Source organism: Engystomops pustulosus, chromosome 5 (genome assembly GCF_040894005.1).
Source record: "Engystomops pustulosus chromosome 5, aEngPut4.maternal, whole genome shotgun sequence".
Lineage (NCBI taxonomy): Eukaryota > Metazoa > Chordata > Amphibia > Anura > Leptodactylidae > Engystomops > Engystomops pustulosus.
The window spans coordinates 43,658,063-43,683,274 of record NC_092415.1 but is presented as its reverse complement, the minus strand read 5'-3'; the positions used below and the strand labels follow the sequence as shown (position 1 = coordinate 43,683,274).

Genomic DNA, 25,212 nt, shown 5'->3' with positions numbered 1-25,212 from the left:
AAATAATGACCCATTAAATCGTTTATTAAGTGTTTGCACCAGTTTTCAGACTTTGCACTGAAAAGAAAGTGCAAACTGCTTTCACATGTATTTATAAAGTGTCTGCGCCAGTTTTGTGTCGATGCTACACCATGTCTGCTGCGCCACAAAATTTGGCACCTAAAGTGGCGTTGCGGGTTGGACCGTGCGCCACATTTATTACTGCGACTCGACAGAATTGTGTTGCACGCTCTATGTTAAAGGTGCACCAAAAAAAAGTTGGTTGAAACTTCCCAAGCAGTTCAGGGGCATACGTGTGCCGTGTGCCACTTCTGATGAATCTGGCGCCCTCTGCACACTCCACAGGCAAACTGCAACTTGTGCGTTTTGCACTACTTTTGATAAATTGTGACAAAACTTTTTAAAAGTTCCTATTTTGTTTCAATAAAGGGGTATTCTTAAAATAAACTCAGGATAACAAAATAACACACATTCACTGTTATTAACAAAAATATATCATTTCACAGATATAATTCCAACCTTTCTCTATGAGTCCTGGTGTTTACAATTTTGCTTGTCCATCTATACGATCGTAAATCTTCTGACATGGTTCTCTTCCTAATGCCCCTAACCCCCTACATTACAGGACCGGCCTAGACACAGGCACTTCCTGCAGGTAAGTAATGTGCAGAGACTTACTTTCCAAGCTACAGTCAGATAAGGTCTTTATAGCAGAGCTGAGAATGACATTGGGTTTTATATCCATGTCATGTATTTCATCATCTCTCATCTCTGATCTGTCTCATCTCTCTTTTTCCATGCGTCAGATGCAGCCGCACTGAATATATATAATATTTGGCCAGCGCTGTAAATAAGCACGGTGCGGCCGCAGCCACTGTCAGTGTGCCCGCATCACAGAGAGCCAGCAGCGAGTGTGCAATATATCCGCTGCTGCCGGCTTTTCTTACGGGTCCCCGCTGACAGGGGGTGGGGGGATGTGTCACCCCTCCCCTCATTAATAAGGCCGACTGCAGCGGACAGGATAGGAGGATCTAACCTCTTATTTGGTACGAGGTCGGATCGATTAAGACCAAGTTTCACAACATAAATTCTTTTTAAAATGGCATAAATATAAAGGGGCTGGGCGGAGGATTATGGGGGGATATTTGGTGGGGTCTTTTTGGCGGGGTGACAGGTCCTCTTTAATAATAATTTTTATATTCTGTTAGTGGTCATGATTTGATATAATATGGAGACCAGCAGCTACTTAATGGATAACATCTGGTGGAAATATGATAAGTTGGAATATTAACATTACAAAGTAAACATTACAAATGTTATTTTTGTTTTCAAAAATCTGATTAAAATCAAAAAAATTCCTATTCTGTTTGTATGAGCCATTACCTTGGAAATGTTTTCAGTTCTTCTGTGTGCCACTAAGACACCCACAGATCTAGATTGTTGTATAACTTATGAAGTTAAGGCAGTTATCAGACTCTGTATTTCCCATCTATTTTCCAGATAGTCATTAGTACTTTTGTTACAGTCCCTGCAGTGCTGTAAAGTGACTGTGGGTGTTGGCTATTTGACACCAAAGCTATAGATAATGTAATTTTTGGAAACCATCTGGTTAAATTGTTCTCTCCAAGAATCTATAGAAAATCTTCAGAAACAAGTCGCCGAGAAATGTTTCCTTATGTTGGAAAGCACATTGTTATTTGACTGTAAAACAGATCAGCCCATAAAGATCACACTTTCTTGTAACAAAGATTTATATTATTTGCTTTAGATTGTTTTTCATTCTGTCCCCTAAATACGATGGGGGAGCTATGTCTTTTCTCTTTGTAGTTTTCCTGAAACTCTAGTTCCTTTTTCGCCTTGTTTCTTAGTCTAATTTGTCTTAGGGGGATTTTCCTCGTGTTAAATTGCACATGTGCCTGTTGCTGCTACCATTGCTGCCTGGTATAAAGGATGCAACTATTTTTTTTTAAAAAAGTGGCACATCTTTTGCACAACAAAGTTGCAAAGTTGCTTGTCCTGCTTCTTCCTGCCATTTTGCCACCTGAGACCAGGCAAGCTTTTCCACACTTTTTGGTCCACAACAGCTAGAACCATTGGATAATGCGAATCCATCCAAAAGCTGTGTACTACGAGTTGGATGGTGCAGCAATTGCTTACTTCTGTCTGTCAGTGACAACACAGTGATTACATCATTCTCTGAAGCATTGCATAATTAAGGTAAGAGGAGATGCACCGAAGCAGCCACAGGAGCGACAGAACCTCATTGTCATAATTTTATCATTGTTTTTTCAGCAAAACCACTCAATTCAGGGATCAAACAAGATATGTTTCTGCATTGTGTAGCTACAGCATTTTCATGGTATGTTTGCTTCATAATGCAAAAAAGCAAATCGTAGATTTCCTTTAAGTGCATAACATCAACATGCTCTGAGGGGGACAGTGATGGCAGAACTTGCTGGAATTTTTAAGAAAGTCTCCTACATTAGGAGAAATGGAATATCCAACAAAAGGAGACTTCTATTGTCTGGAATACTAGTTTAGTTATTGTGACTATTATTGGCTAGTTGGTCCCACCATAGTTTGGACCTATATAAGTACTGACTAATTAACAACTAAAACTACAAAAATAAAAACCAGTTCAAGAATTATTAAAATGAATCTTTGTTAGATGGATAAATATGATAACCAAACATCACATATCTACACAAGTGGTAAAATACTGTCAAAGGGGGGGGGGGGGGCACAAACATCTGGGGTCCCATAAGAAGGCAGTGCGCCAAAATGTGCCACATGTCTTTGGCACATGAATAGACGTGGGTGTACTATGCTTACTATTTAATCCATATGAAGGACATTGAAGGGGTAACATTGTTATTGGTCCTATTTGCTATAAATAACATGTAAACTGTGGGCACCTGCACCCAACCACATACCCCACTTACCCCTACTTTTTTCAGTGTGTCAGTCTTTTACTCCTCATGTAGATATGTGATGTTTGTATATCATATTTATTAATCTAATAAAGATAGATTTTTACCATTCTTTGAATTTGGAGCTGACTATTTGAATCCTTCTTATAGGAATGACGGGAACAGGAGAGCTGTGCTGTGTTTAGACAGACAGGCAGACTACCTACCAACACAAGTAGCTGTAGTCCAGCAGAAATAAATTTTAACATCTCTATTAACATGTCTATTCTCAAAAGTATTCTTACTTGCTGCATTTTGTTTCCCCCCTGCCTAAAACATTTGCACTGAACTGTTACCTTTTCTAGGTCTAAGTACTGTAATTAGATGAAGTATATGGGATTCTGTGCACTAACTGCCTGTTCAATAAATTGTTCAGGTCTCTGCGGCTTCCTTTAATTGATACAGTGTATGGATTGAAGAAACCTTCCAGCGAGAATGAACAATATGGTAATAAGTAACATGGTAATTGGTACAATATGCTTACATGCAGAAAAATGGCAACATTTTCAATAAAACAGAACATGTTAGCATAATTTTAAGTTTATTTTAGAAGAAAGGAGGCCATGGATAACAAATATAAGAAGATTAACACAATCACGGTGCCCCGATCTATGAGTAAGTGTCCCTGGTTTATCATCATGCCTGATTTTTATGGTAATAATAATAATAATTTTTATTTATAGAGCGCCATCAAATTCCACAGCGCTTTACAAATCATAGGGTACATATACAAATATTACATTACAGAGTACAAACCGTCATGGAATCAGATGGAAGATTTCCTTTAAATAACCTCCACATATTTGGATAACAACCATGTTCAAAACAACCAATCATGTTAAATTTTAATGTTTATAGTAAAGTAAATAGTAAAAAAAAAATTACTTGAAGAAATCAAACAGTTGCAAAGCTAAAAAGGTAATAGCAAATGAAAAGAAATCATGCAAACAGTTCATGAGCACAAAACATTACATGGTCATTAGCGCGTTAAACCAAAACATGTCCCACCCTTTTGGCTAGCTCCCTTGTTCATAGTTTGATTTCAACCGATGGGTTTTGTTATAAGGATGGGATGACAGAAGGAGAGATCTGTCCCATAAAATAATATTATAAACAGCATAAAAGAGAGAGGCTTTGTTTTCAATTGTGGACCAGCACATGGAAAATGAGAAGTTGGACCTTTGTACAGGCAGTCCCCTGGTTACATTTAAGATAGTTTCCATAGGTTTGTTCTTAAGTTGAATCTGTATGTAAGTCAAAACTGTATATTCTATAATTATAGTTCCAAACAAAAACATTTTTTGTCCCAGTGACAATTGCAGTTTAAAATTTTTTTGCTGTAATTGGACCAAGGATTATCAATAAAGCTTCATTACAGACACCTTACAGCTGATCATTTCAGCCTGGGACTAAAGTAAAGCATCCAGAGAGCTGCAGCAGAGGTCAGAGGGCTTTGTATGTAACTAGGGGTCGTCTGTAAGTTGGGTGTCCTTAAGTAGGGGACCGCCTGTATATACATAAATATGTTCCTTTATTTTACTAGTCTAAAAAAATCCAAGAAAATGTTAGCGATTACATAATTATTGTAACAAACAGAACATTCATTTTTTTCTACAATGAATCTTTTCTACAGCTTGATGGGCTAGTATATAATGTTGAATAAGCAGGTTATATTTAATTATAGAATTCCATCAAGGAATATCCAGTACTGCATTTAGAAGCACTTCGCCACAAGACTGCCCATTTAGTGACAGCTGTCATTCCTCTCCAGATGTCCCTCTGCCCACTTGCTCAGACCCTCCCTATTCCCACATGGTGGAATGTGTAGCAGACGTCCCTGGGATCCGTCACCTGTCTGAATCTATCTATCTGTCACTTTCATATATGGGCAGAGCAGTATGGCAACATGTGACAAAGTGCTACTAAAAACAGCTTGAGCGCTCTTCAAGTGATCCTTTAAACAATGTCATCCAGCTGAGGAAACCCATAGGACATTTGATCACACGAGTCCAGGAATTATTTGAAGGGAACGAAGCCGGAAACTGACAGCGCAACATATTTCTCCTAGTTTACTCTCCTTGGAATAGCTAGGAGATGAGCACCTCTCTGTCTTACCAGTCCTTGAGCAAAGAGCAGCAAACTATGGATAACTTAGAGAAGCAACTTATATGTCCAATATGTCTAGAAATGTTTTCCAAACCGGTGGTTATTCTTCCTTGTCAGCATAATCTGTGCAGGAAGTGCGCCAGCGACATCTTTCAGGTAAGATACATGATGTAATAGCATAGAATAACCTCAGCAATACAGAGCCATAAAGCCATAAAATGTTAAAGTCGCTCTTCAAAAAATTTGTATTAACTTTAAAAGCACTGGTTTTCTTTGGAAATATTTGTATTTTGATGTTTTAAGAACTTTTGTAACACATTAATCAATTTAAACAATGCAATAAATGTTTAATTAATAGAACTGCTAATTAAATTAGTTGCAATACAGGTATAAGATAATTATTGTTTTTATTATTAGTTATAGGAAAATTTTAAATATCCTCATTTGTGCAGTGCAGAACTGTAAAAGCCTGTTCACACCTAACGTTGTGGTGGATTAAAAAAAGTGCAATGAAACTAGATTCCAGCATGTTGTGGTTTGCGATTCTTCTTTTTTTTATATTATTGCTGCTGTTTTTCTCTATTGATTTTCAGTAGAAAACCTTTTAGGAAAAGAGGAATAAAAAATGTGCTTAAATTTTTTTACATAATATTCTATACAGAAAAATTGTAGCTTTTAAACTCAAACGGATTCAACATCTGAACGTAACATGTTTTTCCATTTGCTGTGTATGGTATAAACTGGGCCTAAGTTTTTCTGTTTAGTTTTCCCTTCAAAGGATCAACATTTGGTTTCGGATACACAAAAAATGTATCAATTGTTTTATTTATACTATTTGCTATTGTATTAAGATTTATATAAGGCAACATTGTGTCATGTTTAGTAACTACATTTCCAATATTTGAATGAAAAAAACTATTTTTTAAAGATTTTCATCTAAGGCCTCATTCAAATTCAATCCAAGTACAGGCGGTCCCCGACTTAAGAACACCCGACTTACATACGACCCCTAGTTACAAATGGACGTCTGGATGTTGGCAATTTGCTGTACTTTAGTCTTAGGCTATAATGATCAGCTATAACAGTTATCAATGGTGTCTGCAATTAAGATTTATTCTTAATCCTGTTTCTTATGAGAACCCAAACGTTTTAGAATCCAATTGTCACAGACACCCAAAATTTTTTTGGCTGGGGCTACAATTATAAAGTATACAGTTCTGACTTGCACACAAATTCAACTTAAGAACAAACCTAAAGAACCTATCTTGTACATGACCCAGGCTCTATCTGTATATCTAATGCTGAGACATTCAGAATATTTTTTTTACTCTGGGGCTAAACAGAACTCTACATCAAGTCTACAGGCCTTCAGAAGTGTATATAAGGTCTGTAGACTACTTGTAATAGTTCCTTATACTATACATTATACAAAGCATGTATGAGGATGGCCATGTGGTTTTGTTATCTTCTGCAGTGATGGGAGAAATGTTTTCCCTTGTTGTAGTTTCATTAGTGGATTATGTCATGGTTGTCAAACATAAGGCTACTGAGCCAAATCTGCCCTGTGACCTTGTGTTATGTGGTCTGGCTCCCTGCCCCTATGCTGGGCTTGTCAGGAGCACAGTGTAGGGCAGGGTACCTCCGATATTCACCTTCCTTTGCTTCCCTGTGCTACCACAGTATGCACCTTCTCGAGCACACATGACGTGTTGACTTCATCATGGGTGCCGGCTTCTGAGCCAGCACATCCAGTGGTCCCACATTGGAGCAAAGAAAAAGACTGCTACCGCTGCTTTGGGGGAGTGAAATGCTTGGGGCAAGTGCTGCTGGGGTGGGGGCACTGTGGCTGCTTCGGAGCATGGTGGCTGCTCGAGGGAACTGTGGGGGCACTATGGTTGCTGGGGAACACTGTGGCTGTAAGGGGGCCAAGTGGCTTCAGGAGTGGGGCACTCTGAATATTGGTTGCTGTGATGACACATACACACCATGCCAGTGTCTTAGGTTATTGTTATGTAACAATATATTCAGCAATGACTGATTTTAATGGTAATGCGGTATAAATGTAACTCCTACTAAACAGCTCAAGTAAGATATATTTACACAGTAATACAATTACATTTGGCGTTTTAAGGCAACCACAAGGCTGATGTGGCCTATTTGAAAATGAGTTTGACACTCCTAGATTAGGTCTAGATTGGTCATTTACAAACTACTTAAGAAGCAAAGGTTAAACAGCATGTTAGGCTTCAAATAGTACATACAGTGAAGTAAACCATATACTTTTTTGCTTTACATACTGTACATACATGGCTTATACATTGACCTACAAACAGGGCATGTCTACAAAACAGAAAGACTTCAGCAAACATCTTCAGACTATTGTGTCTATGGTCCATGTGACTACCGTAAAGCATGTCTCCAAATGCTGTTAACAGCAAATCAGGCTGAGTATGAAAACAGATGTGACATGGTCACTATTACATTGAATGGACGCTGAACGCTGTTCCCCAATGCTGCTCTCTTGGATTACTAGGAACAACATTGGGGCTGGAGTGGAGACAGAAGTTTGATCACCATTCCAGGCCAAAGCTCCACATTCAGATGGGATAATGCACCAGGTGTGAAATCCCTTAAAGAAGGGTGTGGAGCAGTCCGAAGGGTCTCTCTACCTGGAGACACAGAAGCTGGACTGTGTGAGAGCCACAGTTACTGAAGGTTGCTTAAAGTGTTTTACTTGTAGGCAGGGAGAATTCCTTTCAGTGGTTAGTAAGGGTCACCAGATGTACAGTGAATAGAGATGAGCGAAGTCAACTTTCTCATTCAGGTTCAGGTACCGCCTTCTGATCCGAAAATATTGCCGGATTTGGTGACTGAGCCAACCGGCAATATGGCACCCTAGCAACTAGCCATAGATGGGATTGGGTCATTTTTCTTGCCTGACAGGCAAGGATTTATTTTGTTGCTTTATGTTTTGTTTTATGCTTACATTTGTCTGGAATAAAACCCCAGTTCTGATTTGAAACCTGCAGTCTATGAAAGCGTTGTCATTGCCAAATCCACCATTAGAGCTGAACCCTACACTGAATAACAAAACATAAAAAATATTTATACTGATTTAATTTCCTTCAAAGAGTTTTCAGAAAAAAAGTCTTTTATGAGTAGCACTTGGTGAAAATAGAAAAACACACTTGCACATAGCCATATACTTCTATATGTCTACATAATATTATGTTTGCAAATATTATTTGACAGCCATGTGCAAATTCCTAAAACAAAGTTGACACAACTTTCTAGCAGTGTGTGTCAATGCATCATTCAAGTCCTATGGGCCTTGAGTCTGACTGGAATATCCAGGGGGTGGGGTCACAGGACCAACCTCATCCAATGAGTGTCCTCCTAGGACCAGGGGATAACACAGGAAGGGAAATCCCTGAAAAAATTGAAGCGGTGTCTTGTGACCGTCGAGGTCACTCATTCCTTGAGCTTCCGGTTGGGCACAGGGACCAAAAGTGTAAGTACTGTAGTGAGGTGTTAAACTAGGAGCTGGAGCAGATGTGCTTTTTTTTTCTTATGCCGGGTCGTATTCCATGTTCCAAGAAAACCCCTTTAAGTTCCTGGAAGTGTTGTTGCTGAATGCTTCCTGCATTAAACTTAGACCCTCTTAGCTCTGTGAGTCGAGAAAACATTTACCCACAATAGAAAATGAGCGGACCTGTTCAAGTTTGGGTTGAGAACACTAATTTACACCGTTCACATCTGTGGTGGCAGTGATCACGGGTATTACCATTTAAATACTGGTGGTGTGCGAAATTTTCCAAGGATTGACCCTTCCCCTGACATGAGTTGGGAGCAACGTGCATTAAATAAATGTCAGCTTTACTGGTGGCACCGATAACGGGTGTTACAGATGGGATAGTTAGTTAAATGCCAAACCCAAACTTCACTATTCATGACTGGAAATTCAACACGTAATTGAAGAGGCACCAGAAGTATACCAAAAAATTAAATAGGGGGTTTAGTATACAATCTTCCCATATTATAATATGAATACATATTGAAATGCTGCATATCTGTATGAGTCATAATGAGTATACTCAGCCATCCTTAGCTTAAACAGAGAGAGGGGAGGGGACTACCTCAATTGCCCCCAGTGAAGTTGCTTGTTCACTAAATTTGTATACCTACCTTTCTGGATCCCAAAGATTAGCCAGGGTGGCTAGCCTATGCATGATTTATGTGACAATGACACTTCCAGCCCAATGGGTTCCAAAGCACCAAAAAACAAAGAGTCCCTGTAGGACTTTGAGAAAGCTAAACATTTTTTTGCTATTTTCCACCAAGTGTTCACTTTTTAGTTTGAAAGGAAAAAACCCCTTTATCTAAAAATCAAGAACAATTACCTGAAATGAGAATAAATTATGATCTCCCAATGACTCCAAACATATAACCACAAATATTTTTGTATATGTTCTTCAATGTCATATCCTCTTACAAACAGCTCCATCTGAACAGACTTAATGGTATAAATCTACACTCACCGGCCACTTAATTAGGTACACCATGCTAGTAACGGGTTGGACCCCCTTTTGCCTTCAGAACTGCCTCAATTCTTCGTGGCATAGATTCAACAAGGTGCTGGAAGCATTCCTCAGAGATTCTGGTCCATATTGACATGATGGCATCACACAGTTGCCGCAGATTTGTCGGCTGCACATCCATGATGCGAATCTCCCGTTCCACCACATCCCAAAGATGCTCTATTGGATTGAGATCTGGTGACTGTGGAGGCCATTTGAGTCCAGTGACCTCATTGTCATGTTCAAGAAACCAGTCTGAGATGATTCCAGCTTTATGACATGGCGCATTATCCTGCTGAAAGTAGCCATCAGATGTTGGGTACATTGTGGTCATAAAGGGATGGACATGGTCAGCAACAATACTCAGGTAGGCTGTGGCGTTGCACCGATGCTCAATTGGTACCAAGGGGGCCAAAGAGTGCCAATAAAATATTCCCCACACCATGACACCACCACCACCAGCCTGAACCGTTGATACAAGGCAGGATGGATCCATGCTTTCATGTTGTTGACGCCAAATTCTGACCCTACCATCCGAATGTCGCAGCAGAAATCGAGACTCATCAGACCAGGCAACGTTTTTCCAATCTTCTACTGTCCAATTTCGATGAGCTTGTGTAAATTGTAGCCTCAGTTTCCTGTTCTTAGCTGAAAGGAGTGGCACCCGGTGTGGTCTTCTGCTGCTGTAGCCCATCTGCCTCAAAGTTCGACGTACTGTGCATTCAGAGATGCTCTTCTGCCTACCTTGGTTGTAACGGGTGGCGATTTGAGTCACTGTTGCCTTTCTATCAGCTCGAACCAGTCTGCCCATTCTCCTCTGACCTCTGGCATCAACAAGGCATTTCCGCCCACAGAACTTCCGCTCACTGGATGTTTTTTCTTTTTCGGACCATTCTCTGTAAACCCTAGAGATGGTTGTGCGTGAAAATCCCAGTAGATCAGCAGTTTCTGAAATACTCAGACCAGCCCTTCTGGCACCAACAACCATGCCACGTTCAAAGGCACTCAAATCACCTTTCTTCCCCATACTGATGCTCGGTTTGAACTGCAGGAGATTGTCTTGACCATGTCTACATGCCTAAATGCACTGAGTTGCCGCCATGTGATTGGTTGATTAGAAATTAAGTGTTAACGAGCAGTTGGACAGGTGTACCTAATAAAGTGGCCGGTGAGTGTATGTTGTCATATATGTTACTATATTACTTTCTATGCAAGAACCAGTAATATAGAATTTATTCTTTCCCATAATAGTGGCAGGACAGAGGACATGGGGTGTCTCACCAAGCAAATACATTATTAAAATCAGCTTTAAAAAAAAAAAGATAATAATAGGGTAATAAAAACTGTTTTGAACAGTTATCATTCAGCTCCTTATGGCTCCTTAAACTAATATTATAAGTAGAATAAAATCAGATTTTTCCAAGAACTGACTATTCAAATGGGAGAGATAATTTACCATAAATTATGTAAAATGAGACAATTCTGAAGTGTAGGAAAAGTATATCTAGTCTCATCGTTTCGGTTCTCTCGGCCCAGAGAGTTATACATACTGTCAGAAGAATAAGAAGTAGGTGATTTTAATGAATAAAGATGTAAAATGACACAAAATCTGTCCTAGTCCACACCTTGAATCTATGAATATTGGCAATGCTTTGAGCTCTACGTGAGGAATCTTTTTTTTAATATTATAACCCCACAGGATTAAATGCTATCAGCCTGATCCATGTGGATATAGACTTGGGGCGCTGTCCTCTTGTCTTGCCATTAACAGGTTTTCCACGCAGGACAAATGTCAACATGCAGAAGGTGTTTTGTTATGGTAGTTTCTATGATGCTTGAAGCTCTACTGGTATTTGTTCATCTGTTCTCAGTTATTATAGGACACCCTTGTACTAACTATACGCTTAGACCTAATAATAGCACATTACATTCTGACAATAAATGACTTTGAGAGAGGACTTTAGAATTTTAGCTTTACGCAAATGTACATAAAATTGCTACGTTCCATTTAGTACATTTACCATCCGCAGCTAGAAAGCACAACATTGGCATTAAGTGACAGTTTTGAGACATTGGGGCAGATTTATCAAGCTGCCTAAGAGTAAGTCTACATTCACACAAACGTATGGTCGGACCTATATATGTTCGACAAATATATGGCGTATATACATCCCCCATACACTTCTATGGCCCCACGGCGCCGCACGGGAGGCCCACACGTGCGGCCCAGTACCGCTCCATAGCCTGCAGAAAGATATGACATTTCCTATCTTTCTACGGAATAAGGCGCCGTGTGCTGTATGTTCTTATGGAAGGGCGGGGGTGAGCAGCACTCATCCCCTGCTCCTCCCCGGAGCGCCGATGTATACCCGCCGGGCATACATCATATGAATGTAATGTGAATGTAGCCTTAGTTGCCCATGGCTACCAATTACAGTGCTCATGAATATTTTAAAGGGGAGCTGTAATTGGTTGCCATGGGCAACTAAGCGCATTCTTACTCTTAGGCAGCTTGATAAATCTGCCCCATTATTCCTGAATTACTACTGTCTAAAAGTTGCAATCTTGGATTTACTTGCACAAAAATGCAAAAATTGCAATTTACAAAATTTCTCTTTTCCTATTATTGGCATGGCATAGAAAGTGTAATATGGAAGTAAAATATCCCGGCACTTCGAGGTAGGTGAAGCAAATTCTCCTTTATTTATGGAGCATAAACAAAATTACATGCACGGAAACGCGTTTTTCGGCTCGACCAGAGCCTTCATCTGCTTCACCTACCTCGAAGTGCCGGGATATTTTACTTCCATATTACTTTAACGAGTCCACGTGCACGAGGAAAAAGTGAGCAGAGTGCCGACCATTATAAGTATACATAGAAAGTGTAATGATATATCAGAACAGATTTATTTTGATGTGACAGATTTATCAAAAAGTTAATTGGTGTCAATGCAGTTTTTAGGAGAATCTTAATGATGTTTTTTTTTGTACGTCCTTTTTGAACAGGCTTCAAATCCATATTTACCAACCAGAGGAGGAAGTACTGTCGCAACGGGAGGTCGTTTCCGCTGCCCATCCTGTAGACACGAAGTGGTTTTGGATCGACATGGAGTATATGGATTACAGAGAAATCTTCTCGTTGAAAATATCATTGATATTTATAAGCAAGAATCAACAAAACCTGCAAGGTATTGCAATGATCGAATGTACTTAGATGAGGTACATCCATTTTGATGGCTCTATGTATGGTTTCAAAGGCTCTAGAACAGTGGTGGCAATCGTATGGCACGCAGGTAAAGGCATGCAGGCTTTTACCCCATTACAGAGTTCACCAGCTTGGACTCATAGCTTTCCATGACGTGCCAGGCTCAGTGCTTTTTTAAAGAGACACATCCAAGGCTGCCTGGAACTGCAGGAAGAGTAAGAAGGTGCAGAAAAGGTTAGATTATTGTTGAAACTATTTTAGCTCCTTTACCGATCCCGCAATCCTTCCTGTTTTGGTGAATGATAATTCAATTTCCCATTCCACCTGTAATAATAATAATTCTTTATTTATATAGCGCACACAGATTATGCAGCGCTACACAAAGCATGACAAATTGGTCCCTGTCCCCATGGGGCTCACAGTCTAAACAACCAGTATGTTTTGGAGTGTGGGAGAAAACCGGAGTACCCGGAGGAAACCCATGAAAACACGGAGAGAACATACAAACTCTTTTGCAGATGTTGACCTGCCCAACGCTGCAAGGCAGAAGTGCTACTTAATCAGCCACCGTGCCGCCCATCTTCTTTCACCTGTATTGGTGTTCACAGGAAGCCCATACATTTGAAAGCTTTGGAACAGCAAGGAGTAATAAGTTAGTGATATGTTATTGCGCACATTGCGGTGTACAATACTCACTTTGACATAAATGTGGGTTTTGAGATGCAGTTTGGGCACTCAAGCTCTAATTGGTTTGCCATCACTGCCCTACAACCTGGGAGGCAAATCCAAAATACAGCTGTAATATCAATTTCTTCGTAATCAGTTAATGACCTTGTCAGGACTTAGCTGTAGTGTACAAATGTCAGTGTTGTTTTATGTTGTGCTGAATGTGAAGGAATCGATTTGTCATATTTCAGTAGTTATGTGTATTGTATTTGTCTGTACTAATTTTTGGATCTCTTTTAATACCATATCATATGAGGCTTCTCAGGTCCTATTGTATTGTATTTGGTGTCTCATTAATGTCATACAATGTGCTGAATAGATCAAATATGTCAGGACGATTTGGCTGATAATTAAACAACTGATGTTTGTTTTACCGTAGTATGGATTTTCTTTACAAATCTTTAATGACCCTTTTCTAATGAGGGGGAATTATTGGCTTCAATCTGTACAGTATAATGATCATATTTATCCTTTCAATGTGTCTTCTTAAAGGAACTCTCCTTTTTTATTGATGCACTGCTTCTCCATTCCAGATGCAGTCGCTGAACTTCCTGATTTAATAATTTTATTCTAAAGGGGTTTTCAAGGAATCTGGCTGGGACAGGGGTGAGAAAAAAGGATACATTACCTTGCTCCAGCTCCCAGTTCAGACATTGCCTCAGTGCTTCCAGTTTTCTATACTGTAACCAAACAGTAGGTCCAGGGGGTCTGTCCAGCTTCGGCCAATGAGTGGGATCCTCAGACTATGGACCAACAAATGATGTGACGTTCTGTGGTTAGAGAGTGCAATAAAGAGAATGTCTAAGGATGCCACTCATTGGCTGCGGCAGATCTCCGTAAACCTCTCCTGAAATTACGGCCTGGTGCAGGGCCGAAAAAGCAGAGGTACCGGAGCTGTGCTGGAATTTGGAACTGCAATGGGGTAAAGGATGGTTTCTTATCGTAATTAGCACCCCTGCTCCACACATAACCTGATCAGTGAAGTGAGTTTTGAGAGAACCCTAAATGAGAAGGGTCAATTTTATAATTTTTTTTTTACTTAACCTTATTAAAATTTTATCTTCTCGGGGAAGTGTGGATCTAGCATGTTCTTGAACATGTGATGTTTGATTATGGATTAGTATCAGGTGCTTCCCTTCTTTACATGGTTTGTATTGTACTAGACCTTATTCGGATTTAGTGTTTCTACCCCACAAGCCATTTGTGATATTTTATATGCTCTGCTTCTGGTGCTTTCGTTGGACTATTCGGACTTGTACACCATTTTTCTGACATACAAGCACTGAAATAATTGCAATTCTTATTGCAGCCCCTGCAATTCTGATTATTTCCACCTTTACAACTCCTCCATGGCGAGTGGGCATGGGTCCACCACAGGGCACACCTGGTGGTGGAATGGGCTGGCATGGGGAGTTCCTAACACTGTGCCTCTGCATTAGCTATAGTCTGCACCCACTGCCTGACCAGGAGCAGGTGCAATTCTATGCCAGACAGGGCCTCCTGATATATCCAGCACGCAGGAGGGGTACGGCGTTCATCATATGTTGGCGTACCAGCATTTGGTAAAACAACACCGAAAGAGTCCACAAATACTTGGGAAGTTCCTAAAAATATATATTCTCAAGATGTTACTATTTCTTATGTACATCATTTCCTGTATGATGAATTGAGATTTTACATTTTTTTTTGCTACATTTCTAATATACATCTGTTTAGCTCATGGATAGATTATGAAATCAGCTAATTTAACCAATTATTGCAATGCTCTTTCCACACTAAGGCTACATTCACACAAACGTATGGGGGACGTATATACGGCCGACGTATATACAGCCGATATACGTCCCCCATACACTCCTATGGGCGCACGGCACCCTACGGGAGCGGTACGGTGCAGCACACGTGCGGCACCGTACCGTTCCGTACCCGGGAAAAAGATAGGACCTGTCCTATCTTTTCCCGTAATACGGGGCCGTGCGCCATAGGTTGCTATGGAGAGGGGCGGGGGTGAGCTGCGCTAACCTCCTCCTCCTCTCCCCGTACACTGCCGTTGCCCGCTACGGTACGGTACGGGCGGGCAACGGCAGTGTGAATATAGCCTAACTGTAAAGCTTTTATTTCCAACAAAAGCCAAGACATCTAGTTACCTCCAACATATGATAGATCCATATTGTTAGGAACTAGAATCATTGTTCTATAACAAAGTATATCAAGGTTCGGGCCAAGTATTTGTTGGCAAGAAAAGTATAAAATATTGTGTTCTTCTTTGCCAACAAAGTAATGGAGGCTCTGAACACATGTTCTCGATGGTGAATGTTACTGAATGTTACCATTACATGGATTCCTCCATTGCTTATTCCACTTACTGTCAGAGATAAGAGTCTCAGTGACAATGAATCACATTCGGTAGAACATGTGTTATGGGTAGCAATAGCCCAGAGATTACTACTATAGACTGGTAGATTGTGTAATTCACAATCTGCTGATATGAGGAAATGTGAGAGGAACAGATGTGAGATAAATAATATGCTTCATCTCCATATCCAATATACAACCAATTGATTCGACAAATACCAAGCACATGATTCACGATGAGCTCACTGGACACTCAAGGACACTGACCCAATTACTAAATCTAGAAAACATCCAACTGGTGAGAACATGTCCAACATCTATCAGGCTCTGGGCTTATGTTGTAAACATCCTATCAACAACCACCACATTGATGCAAGTTTATTTGGAGTAGTTAGGATATCACTGACTTTTACTGATGTTGTCCTACCCTATCTATCACTGAGAGAAAGAAAGAGGTGGGGTATTCTGGGCTGACAAAAGCAGTATATGGTGTGTATGTACAGTATATCAATATATCTATATATATCTATATAGATATATATAGACCATCTAAAACTCAATCCCATCTCTTCTGATATGATGACCTTTTAAATGGAAATAATCAAAGCACGGAGCAGTGAGTTATAGAGAATGAGCTTTCTTTATTTGCAGTCATTATATTAAAATATTATATAATGTTATATGATACATAATATAATACTATTTTAACTCCTTTACACCTTTCTGACCCTAGTCTGCAACATCACTAGTTTGGCATCACTGCCGTTTTTTCTGCACATATTGATAGAGAGACTAGAGAAAGCACTTTGCAGCACAAAACTGCTGTCAGTTCTGTTAAACCTGTATGCACCAATAATAAGGCTTTGAAGTTTTAAAGAATCTTTGATAAGTGCCGCGCTTTGGTCTGCTATCCTTCATCTATCTCCACTATATGGCTGAGCACCTCTGGCCTCTTTCATGAGCAACCAGTGCGATAATTGGGACATGCTGTGAGTTTGTATAGCAGTGTCAGTGTTGTTTACTTTCTTCCCATCACAGATTGCAGGAGTAGGACAGGGTCTTTGTGCAGTAGGAGCCTGGGAAGAAGATAGAGGCAGTTGTTTTTGTTTTTACCCCATTGTTTCCTCACTACATCATGCTGAATTAGCTATATGTATTAAATAGAGGAGACAGTAGTGCCGCAGCCTTCATAGACCCGATGGTCACATGACCACCAAATCTGATTACGTTAATCAGATCCAGTACAGCCCTGATAAATACATCTGGCCCCACAGGGGTACCCAAGGGGTCATATACTCGAGTATAAGCCGACCCAAATATAAGCCGAGGTACCTAATTTTGCAACAAAAACTGTGAAAATCTATTGACTTGAGTATAAGCCTAGGGACCATGCCTTCAGTATATAGGTACCCAGCCTCCTTCCCCCCAGTATATAGTTAGCCAGCCCCCTGCCCCCACTATATAGCTAGCCCATGCCCCCAATATATAGCCAGCCACCCACCCAATATATAGCCAGTCAGCCCCCCCAGTATATAGCCAGTGCCTGCCCCCCAGTACAAAGCCAGCCCCTTTCCCACTGTATATAGCCAGCTCCTGCCCCCCACTATGAAGCCAGTCCCTGTCCCATTATATTACCTGCTCCCAGTATATAGCCTGTCAGCCCCTGGTATATAGTCAGTCATCCCCTGGTATATAGCCAGTCAGTCCACAGTATATAGCCAGCCATATCCCCCCTGTATATAGCCAACCCTCTGCCCCAGTATATAGCAAGCCCTTGCCCCCTCACTATATAGCCAGCCCCTGCCCCCACTATATAGCCAGCCTCTACCCTATTATATTGCTAGCCCCCAGTATAAAGCCAACCCCCAATATATAGCCAGCCAGCTTGTCCCCCCTAGTATTTAGCTGACCAGCCCCCTAGTACATATCCAGCTCCTGATATATATCCAGGCAGCCTATGCAGGGGCGTAACTAGAAGAGGCTGGGCCCCATAGCAGATTTCTACATTGGGCCCCCCTTCCACCCCCAAAATATATACATATTTAGGCTGCATTCACATAAACGTGTGCACGGCCGGCTATAGCGTGGCAGGCACATATCTGGCGCACTGGAGAGGAGGAGAGGTGATCACGTCTCACCTCTCCCCTCTCCATAGAGAATAGAGCCACATAGCCATTCTTACAGTCATAGATACGCTCTCTTTCCTTTGTGGCCACGGCTCGAAACAGTGAGTACTCGTTGTGCTCACTGTACCGATATATGTATGTACATATATAGAAGATAAAGTGGGGACAGGAGACAAGAAAAAAGGGCGCTGGATGTGTAAGTTAACTCAGGATAGCTGGATATCGATAATTTGTATAGGTGTACACTCACCTTGTTGAGTTGCGCAAAATGGCACAACACATATAGCAGGTATTGTTAAAATTGGAGCGGTCTGCAGCCTCTTGGGGTTCCGGTGGGTTTACCCGTCCGGTGTGGGAACAGTGAGTTTCTCCGATATGGGTTTCTATTGGATATCCCCAATTCGATCAAAGAAAGTTTGGCGCGGTCCGTTCCGTTAGTATTTTTTATTATATATAAAATCAAAATATAATAAAAACATAAAAAGCAAAACGCGTTTCGAACCCGTAACGGGTTCTTCGTCAGTTGCATTACCTGTTGGGGGCGGCTCCAGCATCAAGGGGGATGGGGGGGAGGTCACTTGTGCCGGGGGGCGGTCGGTCATCTCTGCCAGGGGGTAGGTGGCCGCCTCACGGAGGGGGCGGGTTTAGGAGTGGACACAGAGGTAGGGGCCCGGGGACACAATCCGGCAGGCACCGACACTACAAGGACACACGGAGTCCCTGCATCCCCGGGCCCCTTAACCTCACGGGCCCCGTAGCATCGGCTACGGCTGCTACAGTGGTTGTTACGCCACTGAGCCTATGCCCCCCAGTACGTGGCCATCCAGCTCCCAGTATATAGCCAGCCAACCACTAGTATATAGCCAGCCCCTTTCCCCAGTATATAGCCTGTCCTGCTCTCCACTATATAGCCACCCCTTTGCCCCCCCTATATAGCCAGCCCCTGTCCTCCACTATATAGCTGATCCAGAGGAAGGAAAAATACCCATTTAGGGTGGACACTAATTATCCAAGATTAGGTTGAAATTTCTTAATGACCCCTCAATGTGGCAAACAGAGTAATCCAGGGATCACTACTACCTCTTGGTGTAAGACAATCCATAGTTTAATGGAAATCTAAACCAAGCATAATACACTGTGACTGTGGTAATCTTCTTATATTTGATATCCATGGCCTCCTTACTTCTAAATCTACTTTTAAATGCTAATGAGCCTGAGGGGCAACCATACCCCCTCTGTGATCTGTCTGTTATGCTGTCTCACTCCCCTCCCCCCCATGGATAACAAATATAAGCAGATACCACAGTCACGGTGCCTGGATCTATGAGTAAGTGTCTCTGCTTTATCATGATGGATTTTGATGGTAGATTCCCTTTACCTAGTGTAAGTGTAGACCCTACTGCATATGCCACTTGTGCCCACTTTTTTTTTTATCAAAAACTTGTTTTCTAGCTAAGATTTACCATTTACTTGAAAACCAGAGGTCCCCTTTAAGCAATATGAGGATTTTAAACATATTCTCCACTATAATCTTTCTGATTTCCCAAGCCATAGAGAAGCAACATATAAAACAGCAAGTATAACAATACAGAGACCAAGAGTGGAAATGATCAAGAAGAAGCACCACTGAGGTGGTAATTGCCTTGTTACATGTATTTTTCCATTAAAGTGATTTTATTGTGAGTCATAATTATCCCGATATTTATGATGAGCCGCTCATGTGAAGCGGATGTCTGCCGGGCCAGGTGCGAAGAGCTGTTTTCCGCTCCACTATGAGTAACAGACACTATTTTTCCATTTTGCTCTGGGTATGCACTTAACATTGTTGAACTCTTATCTTCACCCTCAGTCTTCATACCATGAATTACACAGGTCATGCCGGAAAAAAAAGGATTGTACATTATCTAAAGACATTGAAATAGCAGAGACGGATTATAACAGCGCAATTATAACATGTACTGCCAACAATTTGGAGTAATAGCAGTGATACTCGGCACATGTATCCCGGTGTGTTGTTCATGAATCTGGTGCAGCACTTATGTATATAGATGCGATAATGGAAATTTGCCTCCATGTTATGGTGTTAATCACATTTTTAGATACATATTAGAACAGCTAATGTTTGATATGGATATTGGCTTTAATATATATGGTCCATATTGTTCACAAATCTTTATGTGGTTTACATCCTCCAAGAAGCTTACTCACTGTCACATACCCACCTTATTCCTGTTTTTTTGGAGGATATAAAATTTAAAGGGTTTTCACCAACTTTTCGAGATATCCCCTATCCACTGGATTAGGAATAATAAACTGATCTGTGAGAGTCCGACTGCTGGGACACTCATTGAAAAAGCAATGGGGGTCACTTTCTCAAAGTTTACTGAGCTTATAACAGGTTTTATGATACTGCAGGTCCCTGATATCTCCAACTGCTTTTTGTTGGAAAACTAGGATAGAAATATTCCATATACTCCTAAATTCAACAAGGAGTGTATTTTCCAAAATGGGGTTATAACTTGGGGGTAATTTTCTTAATTACATTCCAGAGCCCCTCAAATTGGCATCCAATGCAGTCTACGCAACCAAATTATCCATCAAATGTTAGGGGCGCATGTATTGTCTTTTTTAAATTTGGAAAACAGCATAATAAACAGAGAGTTACTTCTCATAGTGACATTAGCACAGAAATGATTTATGTGTAGAAAAATGTCGCCATGTGGTCAATTTTGTGAATCACCAAATTAGACTTCAAATCAGCATCACAATGTTTTATTTCCAGGCAAAAGATAAGGGTCACATATAGGGTCTCTGGAAAATCGGAGACACAGAACAATGATAAGAGAGAGCTGGGCACTGAGCTAGGGGAGCAATTGCACATTATTTACTGGTAAGCACATGTACAGTGCAAATGCCCATTGTTCCCCTCAAAAAGTACCTTGAAGTATGTTGTTTCCAAAATCTGATTGATCTTTTGTTAGTTTCCACTGTTTGGGATTCTCAGTGCCACTGGAAACAAAATAGCATTCCAGAACTTATTTCAGCAGAATCTGCCCTAACAAAAAACAAATTTCCTTTCTGAAACCCACAGTCTCCCAAATGCCATATGTGGTATTGCCGTATTGAGAAGAATTACAGAATGAACTGAAAATCCTTTTGAAAATTACAAATTCATTTTATTGGAAGAAATTAATTTTTTTTATTGACATTAGAATTCTAAAACTTCTTACATACTTATCAATATAAAGGACATTTAAAGGAAACCTACCATTTGATTTGATGAAAAGCATCAAATCAAATGGTATGTTTCCTTTAAACAATTGTGCCAAAGCAGCCATATGAATAATGTTAGTTATTTAATAATTTAACTGGCATGGCTATGTCTCCATAAAGCAGACCGAACATTTCTAAAAAGTCGATATGTTAAAGAGTTCAAAAATTATTTTGCCATAAAGTGACATGTAATGTTTGAAAAACAGGCCTGGTCAGGAAGTCCAAAACTGTCCTCAGCCAGAAGGAATAAGTCCTTATCAAAGTTATGCACAGAATGAAGCAAGGTGTCAGATAACATACAACAGCCGTAGATATCTTATAGACAGGACCACAACATTATCTACAATTTTAAGAGAGTTGTGAAAAGAGAATTGTCAAAAAAAGAAATCACCTTTGGACTGTATTTGCTGTCTCTAATGTACCCTATTGGGACAAAAGACCTCTCACACCCTAAATTGCTTCAACTCGGAACCACAGTCCTATGATACTGGCCTTACAGTTGCTGGCCCTGTTAATGACCTGCTAATAATAATGTATAAATAAAATATACTAGAGATCATAATTAGAGAACAATCTATGTTGATTATTTCAGAAATAATGTCATCTCCATTGCTCAACATTTGATGGATTTTTGTAAGGGGTACACCACTAGAACAGTGTTTTTAGAAAATTACCAAAATATCAATATAAAACCCTAATGTGATGATCATAATTAGAGAACAGCAATGTCTAAGAAAATCACATAGAAAGGTTATAATTACATTTTCTGAAGGTTATACCAGTCACCAACAGTAGAAAGTGCACAGCTCTTTGCTGTGAATGACTTCAGCACCACCCACAGGACATCACTAGTCTCTCTGATCTGCTGGGATTTTGGTCCACTCTCTTTCCAGTTTCTTCATCAGTTCTGTGACTGTTGTGGGTTTCTAGGCCATAACTTTGACACCAAGGATTTACCAGAGGTTTTCTATTGGGTTTAGATCCAGACTCTCGGTTGGCCATTTCTTTGTTTCAGTGTTTTCTGTTTTAAGGAACTCTGTGATAGGGGGGAATTGTGTTGCATAAAAATGCTGCCCAATTGAGTGAAGAATGCAAGGAAGGAAGCACCTGTTAACACTTTCATTCACTCTGCAATGTAGCTGTATGAGAGGTCCAACTCCTGCAGGTAAAAACATTCCCCAAACCATGACACTTCCTACACCACTACTAACAGACTTATTTACACACTTTGGGCTCCCCAGTTTGTTGACAAACATGTTTCATCACTAAAATGAACTGTGGACCACTTCTCCTTTGTCCACACAACATGCTCCTCAGCAAAGGTGAGTCTAGAGAGTGGGCTTTTCGTCCAAATGCTCTTAAATGTCGAGACACTGTATGACAAGAGAGATAATTACCCTGTTCAGTGGTGAGCAATTCCAGCTACAGTAATGAAACAATTACATCTATAGATACCCACATTATCCCCTCCTCTCTTGCATTTGTCTTTGGAGGGCGACCAGTCTTTTTGGTGGACCTGAATAAGTGTTTGATGTCATAAAGATACAATATCCTATAAATCACAGACTAGGATCGACCAACTTCTCTTTCTATGCCTGATAGGATCACCCCTTTGGTCTTCATATGGACAACCTGCTGCCGGAGAGTTTAAGTCACATTGGAATGGGACAATATTTTTGCAAAGTCAATGAAAACTGGAAATTTATGCTGCCAGTTAAATAGGGTTTGTCAGATAATTAAGGAAATTAGCACCAGCACCATATCACCACCATTTACTTGCAGGTATCTGAGAGTGTTCTCAGTGTCTTTTACTATTATCTCATTTACATTTTTATTCTGTGCTTTAGAATAGATACAGTTTATGAAATACTGTATCTATTCTAAACTCATGTTAGGATATATTCATGTAGATCTACACAATAACCTTGACATTTAGGAAAGTGTGTGTTCTCTAATTTTGATCTCTAGTGTAGGTATGAATTAAAAAGCATGTCCTGACATGACATGCTATTCCTCATTGGGTACATCAGGGGATTCCCTGAATGCCACAAACACCTTCCTGTTCCATGCAAGTTGTAAGCTTTCAGTGGTGCCTCTTGCCAAAAATGATATAGTCAGAGGTGAGCAGTGTGGCATACCAGGCTGGGGTGCTCTTTGTTCTGGCACCCCTGCCTCTAACCAGTGGATTTCTCATACCCTGTCTAAAATTGCTACTAAAGGCATATGATAGGGAAGGTACTTATGGTGGATTCTGACTAATGTTTTATACTGGTAGAATTATTTATTGGTTCATCTACCAATCACTATTACTCCACATTCTTTTCATTGTTATTCTTGCTCGATATACTTGCCAATGTGAATTTGAACCCGGACTTTCCTCACCTGACTCATGTTCATGAAGAGTGCTTCAAATCCGGCTTCAGTTCTGGAATATGAATGCCTTTTTCATAGTCCTGCTGCTACTCACAACATAAATGTGTTCATATTACATTTTTGGTTGCACAGCTCTCTAAGGCCAATACTTATCACAGTCGGCAGAGTTTTGTGCTCAAAGCTGCAGACAGATTTCCTTTACCAAGTGTTAGTGTTCTGATATATTGATATTTTGGGGGAAAAAATAGTTTACCAAGTTTACAACAACCACAGTCTATTTCAAATAAATATTGGGCAAACCTCTTCTGTGCAAAGACAATTGAAATGTGAACTGCGTACTGCAATATGTTTTCTAGAACTCGTGTACTTTTCTAAGCTCAGCCCTTCAGTGCGTTCCAGTGAGTCAGCAGGTTTAATGAGCGCACACCTTCCAGCCTAACATTCACAGGTTTATATTCCTGCCGGCTAGGAAGTGGAGGTGTTGATAATATGACATTTACTCATTGGATACTTAATGAAAGCAAGTGATTAATTAGAGTCCAATCCATTTCTTGACTCCAATTACTAAATAATGTGATATTTAAAAAAAATAGGTTATGTTCCCCTGAACAACTGTAACAGTCACAACACCAGTTCCTTTAGTTTTTAGTGGTAATATCTAAATATCTGTAACCATTTTACATGTGATGGAATCTCTAAATAATAACTAATAAATACCACTGTCTAGGAAGATTATCTATCTATCCATCCATCCATCCATCTGCAACACCCCTGCCAATGTATATACAAGGTGGTAGTTGCGAATAGCGCCCTCTCCATGTCAGGAGCTGTTAGGGAGACTGATCACCTCTTTAGGAGGTCTCTAAGAACTGGAGAACTGGAGAACTTTGTAATTGCAGCTACAGCCACTGCCTGGTAAGACAAGAGTTAAGTATGCCAAAAGTTATTGTTCAATCATATTTATTGTGATAATGTAAAGCAAGCTGGGAGCTAATTGGAGAGTTCTATCACCTGAAAAAGGGAGTTTATAAACACCTGGTGTGCGGGAGCACAGGAAGAGAGTAAGAGACTCCATCTTGAAGCACATGTCTTGGATTCTAGTCAGTAGAGAGAGAAGCAGGTCCAATGTGCGCTCTGCCATCCAGACCCAGTACGAGGAAGAAGAGGTGCTTCAGGCTGGTGCCTAATGCCTTAGGGGAATTCAGGAGACTTAAGCCCTAAAGCAGAGGTCCCTACCTGAACTCGGCCCCCTCTCCACTAGCCCAGCCTGAAGTTACTACCAGGCTGTGAACAAACCTTCCTGCAGACCAGCTATTTTCCTCTCCCTTCCAGCTTGCTGAATGTACTGCTCCTGTTTGGCCATTGCCTGGTGTTTAAAGTTGTATAAAGAACTGTAAGTTGATTTGCACAATGTTGCCTCTGTCTGACCCCTGGATACGGCTGCTTCACCATCTCAGGCTTCCCCATCCATCACCCAGGGATTCGTCCTACAGACACCTTAG

At 40.6% G+C, this 25,212-nt stretch overlaps 1 protein-coding gene across 3 annotated transcripts in view; it reads left to right on the top strand.

Moving 5' to 3' along the window:
- Positions 1-4,838: 4,838 nt before the first annotated feature.
- The window catches only part of TRIM55 (tripartite motif containing 55), a 90,111-nt gene continuing 69,737 nt past the window's right edge, over positions 4,839-25,212 (top strand). The window contains exons 1-2 of one of the 3 annotated variants that reach the window (XM_072151803.1): positions 4,839-5,231; positions 12,659-12,840. In XM_072151803.1, coding sequence (XP_072007904.1) covers positions 5,064-5,231; positions 12,659-12,840 — 350 coding nt within the window. In that variant the 5' untranslated portion in view covers positions 4,839-5,063. The remainder of the gene's footprint in view (positions 5,232-12,658; positions 12,841-25,212) is intronic. The other 2 variants (XM_072151802.1, XM_072151804.1) reach the window with 2 other exon arrangements.